Source organism: Thunnus albacares, chromosome 14 (genome assembly GCF_914725855.1).
Source record: "Thunnus albacares chromosome 14, fThuAlb1.1, whole genome shotgun sequence".
NCBI lineage: Eukaryota > Metazoa > Chordata > Actinopteri > Scombriformes > Scombridae > Thunnus > Thunnus albacares.
The window spans coordinates 23,874,833-23,880,832 of record NC_058119.1 but is presented as its reverse complement, the minus strand read 5'-3'; the positions used below and the strand labels follow the sequence as shown (position 1 = coordinate 23,880,832).

The following is a 6,000-nucleotide window of genomic DNA, read 5'->3' as shown; positions in this document are numbered from 1 at the left end:
GTTCTTTTAATGTGTTGAAACGTGATTTATGTGCTGATGAAATACTAAAACGGGAGGAACATGGAGGTAAATGTTGATGTGCGCAGCAGAAAAGCTGCGGTTGGTTACAAGACAAAATGTACAGTGCTTCTGGTCTGGTTTTACAATGTATATTTATGGGGAAGTACCTTGGAGCCGGAACTCAAATTAATCAGCAGACTCGTGTGTGGTTTCACTGTTTTCTCTCATTTTATTGGAGGCGGAAGGTAAGACACACATTTCACTTTAGTTTTCTCACAGACCTGGCCACCCTTCAGTATCTACAAAGTACTTCCTGTTCCTTCTCGAAAAGCAAGAGCTACATCCATCGTACATGTTAGAAACAGTTATTTTAAAAAAAACAAAATAGAAATAAAAATGTACAACATACACTTGATATATATAATATAATTTTTGCTCTTTTTTTTTTACAGAGGTAAAAATACTAAGCGTAAAAAATGGGTCTAATTCAATACAGGGAGTCGTTTCTTTAATTTTTCGATTTAAATACACAAGGAGATAAAGAGGATGCGTTCAGGCACTTGTAAATGGCTCTGACATGTGAGAACACACACAAACACCGGACAAGACGGAGAAAAATGATTAAACGCTGACATACACAGGCACGCACACACACACACACACACACCAAGGACGTACAAACCGGTGCACAGGACAGGATGTATGAGACACAACCAGAGAAGGAAAAAGGACATCCTCAGGCATTCTGTATTTCAACTACAGTAAGTGACATTTCCTTCATCATCCCACAACAATCAGGGATGGATGTTTGTTTCCAGGATTCAGCTGTTTTTTTGCGGAGATAACATCCCCCTTCTTTTCTTTTAAAAAAAAAAAAAAAATTATTTTAGCCAGCTTATTGTGTTCCCGGTTACATCCCTAATGTTGCCATCAACCAGGATTAGACAAAGCAAAAAAAAAAAAAAAAGCACCCAAGCAGTTGTCAGTTTAGTGTTGTGCTTTCAGTGTGAGGGTGTGATTGGCCGGCTGCGGTGTCACTCAAACAGCAGGTGACGCAAGCAGGTAGTACAGCATTTTTTTTTTTATTTCCTCTCCAATGCCTGTTTTTGTACATCTATGACCCTGAATGTCAAAGTCAAGTTGTTGTTGTCAAACATGTGACGTTTGTGGGCACGACACGATGATACCAAATCGAGCATGGGAGGAAAAAACATAAATACTGTAGTACTGAGAGGGACAGAGCACGCTAGTTACATGTAACTGTGGTTTCAGCAAGTTGTCTCACGTGTTAATCTCCCATAATTTGGCCTCAAAGGAAGAGTTTGACATTTCGGGAAACACGCTTATTCATTTTGTTGCCGGGAGTTAGAGGAGAGACAGTTAATACCGCTCTCATGTCTGTGCCTGATAATATGAAGCTACAGCTACAGAGATGGTTAGCTTAGCTTAGCATAAAGACTTGAAAACAGGGAATCAGCTAGCCTGGCTCTGTCCAAAGGTAAAAAAAAAACAAAAATACACACCTTGAAACTCCAAAGCTCACTAATTAACATGCATTTGAATTTTTGTGTGGATTTAACAAGCAAGATCTTGGACACAGTCAGGCTATTTCCCCTTATTTTTCAGTTTTTATACTAAGATAAACTAGCCATATTTCAGCTGTAGGTTAGCTTCATATTAATGCAGAGATGTGTGGTATCAATCTGCTCATCCAGGCTCATCTTGGCAAGAAAGCAAATGAGTCTATTCCCCAACATGCCAAACTATTCCTTTAATAAATCAAGAATTACACTTATCTTATATATATATATATAAGTGTGAAATAAGACTCACTACATTGTTCTCGTGACATTGTACATGTAAAAGGTCATAATTATATCGATTTTTGGCCAAAAAAAAGACCTTATGACCTTAAACAATCACAAGTGTGTCAGATTTTCAATTGCAGACAACTAGCTAGAAGGTTTCATATCTATTTTCTTTTTTGGATACTTGGAGTAGATTTAAACATGGTTTAAAACACATTTGATTTGTTAAACCATTCAAATCCTCCTCAGGCAGGACGTAGCTGTTCCACATATGTGACTGGTGGGCTCTACTGGAGGAAGGGGCTAAAAGAGGGGAGCTGATTGTACATCGCAGGCATACTGGAGTCCTTAGTTTACACACTTGATGAGAAACTTTTTAAGAGTTCCTTTTCATTATAAAAATAGTTTAAGCCAAGTTTATAAGTATATGTGGTGAGGCTGATTGCTTGGAGCCATAACCATGCTCACGCTTTTCATTATAGCAGACATCTTCAGAGGGACGGGGGTGAAGTTTGGAGCGTTTGGAGTGACCATCTCCAACTCCACATTTTAAGGCAATAACGGGCACCAATTTTAACGGTATCTCTGATTTTTTTCTAGTCCTTGACATGACACGGACCACTGGCTGAGATTCTGTGAAAAACAAGGAAATCAGAGCCTTAAAAATCTCACACACACCGCTTCAAGTGTACGTTCAGTAAAATAAGCCAAGACTGGAACTCTAACAATGGATGGGTTCCTGGTTTAGGTGATAGTTTAGGCACTGTTTGAAGTAATGTGAAAGGAGCAGGGAGACAAATGCTAGAGTATCATAGCATGACTTGAGGCACTGTCTCATTCAGTGAGTAAATCACAACCCAGCACCCTTTTTGCTGGTAGATCAATTTAGTGAGAAAATAAATAGGATAAAAACACAAATCTTTGGGATATTAGATTAAGATGAGTACCACGTTTCTTTCAGTGAACAAAGAAGATGTCGATGGCGGAGAGCTACATAGACTATATACATAAACTTTACTATAAGCTGCAGAACTGACAACAAAAGGCCTCGGCGCACATTGTAAGCATGCACATATACCATTCACACACACGCACGCACTCACGCACGCACGCACGCACGCGCACACACACACACAAAGAGGTGTAGTGTCTGATTTCTCTTGTAGCTGGAGTTGAGCTGAGCGGGCCTGATATTGGAATAGAATATAAACAAAATGGCCACGCGAACATCAAAGGAGAGAAAAGAATAGAACAAAGAGAAATAATTCAAGTTCTTTGACGCCAAGTCAGTGTACAAAGTATAAAGTACCTGCATATGTGATACATGACATATAGGTCAGCTATAAAAAAAAAAAAAAAAAGGCCCCCTGAAAAAGAGCGCTCTCTCACTGGAAACAGAGCATGAAATGGCCACGTGGAGAGCTGAGAGAACTGTCTGCCGTAAGGGGGAGCTTATCTTCCCAGGCCGTTCAGAAAATGCACCAACTGTTTTTTTTTTTTTTGGCTTATTTCAGTGTCTGGAATTTGTAGAGAAACCCAGAGAAACCAAGGCAAGAGAGCGAGCAGCCATGACCACTTGTCCCCTCCCTGTCTTCCCCCATCCTTCCCTTTCCCTGTGCTTGCGTTGGGTTAAGGTTTTGCCGTTTCCAAGCGTGGAGGCTCAGCTCAGGGCCTTGTGTCGGCCTCCGCAGCAGCCGCACATGAGCCCCGCCCGGTGGCAAGCGTGGAGAGGCGGGTAAAGGCAGAGGCAGGGCGCCACCAGAGACAAGCCGAGCAGGGCTAACCAGCGCGTGCCGAATCGGCCTCCGCCGCTGCCCTCGCCCCCGTCACAGGAGCAGGGGTCTGAGTAGTCCCCCTCTGGGTCGGACATGCAGTGGTAGAGCATGGTGTCTGCCAGCCACATGCAGCTGACCCGCCGGATGCACGCCCGCACAGGGTCCGGCGCATCCTGGCACCGGCCTCTCCGATTGTCGGTGATGTAAAAGGATTCGCCACAGTGCTCGCAATGAGCGCGCTCCGCCCCCTCCTGCTTCCGCCCCTTCCCGCCATTAGAGGACGGGGAGGAGCTCGGGAGGTAGGAGCGGGGCTGGGTGGAGACCACAGAAGAGAAGCCGTGGTGATACGAGCCGCCATGGCCCTTATTGGTCAAGGGTCCGAGGGCTGGGTCAGAGTCTGAGGGCGACAGGGCCGGTGCCAGCGGGTAGGTGTAGTCGTGCTTCTGCGCCTCCGTCTTGGCAAAGTGGACGTAGGACTCAGAGTCGTCCATTTGGATGAACTTGTCACGCACTGTGGCGTGGCGGTAGTCCTCGTAGCCCGTGAGCCAAGAGCGGTCTGATTGACGGCCATGGAGACGCTCGGTAGTTCGCTCCCAACTGCGCTCCCGTGGGTTGATGCGGACGATTTCTTCATCCTCCTGGAAGGTGACGTGGCGGGGAAGCCGAGACAGCGGCTGAAAGAAAGGAGGGTAGAGATTTAACGCTGCTGGCAGTAATCATCCCGTACGGTTTGTTTAAGGGGAGCAGTAAACAACGTCAACGAAAAAATAACGAGAGAACCAGAAGCTCTTTGTCTCACCTGGTCCAAAAAGTAGTGGTCTGAGAGCCGATAGGGGTCATGGAGGTCGTGACGATGTCCCAGCATACACTTGTGTCTCTGCGGAAGGGGCGAGGACTCCAGCGGCTGTAGGGAGCTCTCCAGTTTCTGGGAGGAGTTGGATGAGCTGTCTGTGGTGTTCTGAGGGGGCAAACAAACACAGGATGCGGGCTGAAACCTGCATTCTCATTGGATACGTCAAACAAATAGTTAGTGCGAGAGGACGCCATGATTGGACAAACAAAAACAGGAAACCTCGGCTCGGCACTGATTGGGAAAACAGGAAGAGGGAGCTCTGTTTTTCGAGCCACTTGATCCACATTTGGATCACTGTGTGTGAGGTAAACTTTTATTAATAACATCTGCTATAAAACATCAGCAACAGGATTCATTTAGAAATCCATAAAACCTGTAAAAACAATTAGGTTTAAAATCATGTTAGCTAATTATAAAAGTGGAGATTATGTATAACCTTTCTGGTTAAGGTTACCATGGTGACGTAAGGAGTCAAGCAGGTATTGTTTTTGCATTTGAAACTGCAGCAAGATCTGTGATGAACTTTAACTGACCCAACGGATAGTGTTTCTATTATTTTGTTTACCCACATTGATGTAAATGGGGTGGACAAAATATGCAAAACACCTCCAACAGCACGACAAACTACAGCCTCCAAATATGCATAAAGTAATCTCTACAACAGTTTCAACAAAGAAGCAAAGCAGTAAATCCTCACACCGGTTAAGCTTGAACAAGCAAATATTTGGCGTTTTTGTTTGATAAATGATAAATTCTTCATTCTGCTAATCGTTTAAATCGTTTAAACATTCACCTGTTAAACTCACTTTGGTTGTGACGATATCGTTGGACATGTGAAAGAACGATTTGTCATGTTTGAGATGAAGGTTGTGGCGTGACTTGATATTAGGAAGCCAGTTTTCTGCACACTCAGTATCACCTTTTTTGGCCTCTCCCCTGAGTCTTCTCCCCCCTCCCCTAAAAAACCTGTCCTCCTCTCCTCAATCTCACTTTCTACACATTCCTACCTTTCCTTCTCTCTTTTCCACCACTTTGTGCGAGTGTGTGTGTGTTTGTGTTTGTGTGTGTGTGAACAGTATCCTGTCCTCTTTCCGCTAAAGGCTGTCAGGGCTCGGCTCCAACTCAAATCTTGGCCAGACACTACACAGTCGGGCCGCTGCTGTGTAGCGGTCAGACAGACAGATTTCAGACAGCCACACTGGGGGTCAACCTCTGTGGGGTTGAGTGAAGGGGCTCGAAGTGTACCAGCTGATAGGCAGGTCGGGACTTCTCCTGTCTCTTTATGTATGTATGTGTGTGCATATATGAGATGTATTTGACTCAATCTAAAAGGGGGTTTTTGTGTGAGAAGCAGAAGTGGCTTTATCTTCTGGAAGGTTGGAAAGAGAGCTCCAACAATTAGTCAATTAATCGATAAGCAGTTATTTTGATAATTGAATGATTGTTTTAGTCATTTTTTTAAAGCAAAAATGGAAAAGCTGGTTTCAGCTTCTCAAATGTTCAATTCTCATACATGATGGTAAACTGAATATCTTTGGATTTTGGACTGTTGGTCTGACAAAAC

General features: G+C 44.0%; 1 protein-coding gene across 1 annotated transcript in view; it reads right to left on the bottom strand.

Annotated features, from left to right (window-relative positions):
- Positions 1-204: 204 nt before the first annotated feature.
- Positions 205-6,000, bottom strand: part of LOC122997231 (sprouty-related, EVH1 domain-containing protein 2-like) — a 28,215-nt gene continuing 22,419 nt past the window's right edge. The window contains exons 5-6 of the mRNA XM_044373264.1: positions 4,383-4,541; positions 205-4,257 (exon numbers count right to left, since the gene is read on the bottom strand). Coding sequence (XP_044229199.1) covers positions 3,469-4,257; positions 4,383-4,541 — 948 coding nt within the window. The 3' untranslated portion in view covers positions 205-3,468. The remainder of the gene's footprint in view (positions 4,258-4,382; positions 4,542-6,000) is intronic.